At 66.3% G+C, this 398-nt stretch overlaps 1 protein-coding gene across 1 annotated transcript in view; it reads right to left on the bottom strand.

Annotated features, from left to right (window-relative positions):
* Positions 1-396, bottom strand: part of GSX1 (GS homeobox 1) — a gene marked incomplete at its 5' end in the record, with an annotated part of 996 nt that extends 600 nt beyond the window's left edge. Inside the window, one exon of the mRNA XM_006773680.1 lies at positions 264-396. Within this exon, the coding sequence (XP_006773743.1) occupies positions 264-396 (133 nt within the window). The remainder of the gene's footprint in view (positions 1-263) is intronic.
* Between the last annotated feature and the right edge of the window lie 2 nt (positions 397-398).

Genomic DNA, 398 nt, shown 5'->3' on the forward strand with positions numbered 1-398 from the left:
AGGTTCTCCTTTATGGAGTGCCCTGAGCCCCAGTCCTCACTCCTTCCTGGGCTCCCCCTCCAAGACCCGGGCCTTCTGCTCTCACCCTCCCTCCGGCTTCCTGTTCTAGTCCTCCATACCAACACCACCCTGAGTGTCGCCCTCAGGGCCCGACACGACTCTCATCGCCCCATAATGCCTAGGTTTCAGCATTCCCCATCTCTGACTCGTCAACTTTCATGCGGCCCCCTATGCTCTGTGCCCCGCGCGGCGGCCTGGCTTACCCACGGAGATGCAGTGGAACTGCCGGGGGTCGGGCAGCGGATAGGAGGTCTGGTAGAGCGCGGCGGCGGCGGCAGCGGCGGCGGCCGAGCCGTGAGCAACCCCGGGCGACACGGCTGAGTGCTGGCGGCCCAGGG

Source organism: Myotis davidii, unplaced genomic scaffold, assembly GCF_000327345.1.
Source record: "Myotis davidii unplaced genomic scaffold, ASM32734v1 scaffold65, whole genome shotgun sequence".
Lineage (NCBI taxonomy): Eukaryota > Metazoa > Chordata > Mammalia > Chiroptera > Vespertilionidae > Myotis > Myotis davidii.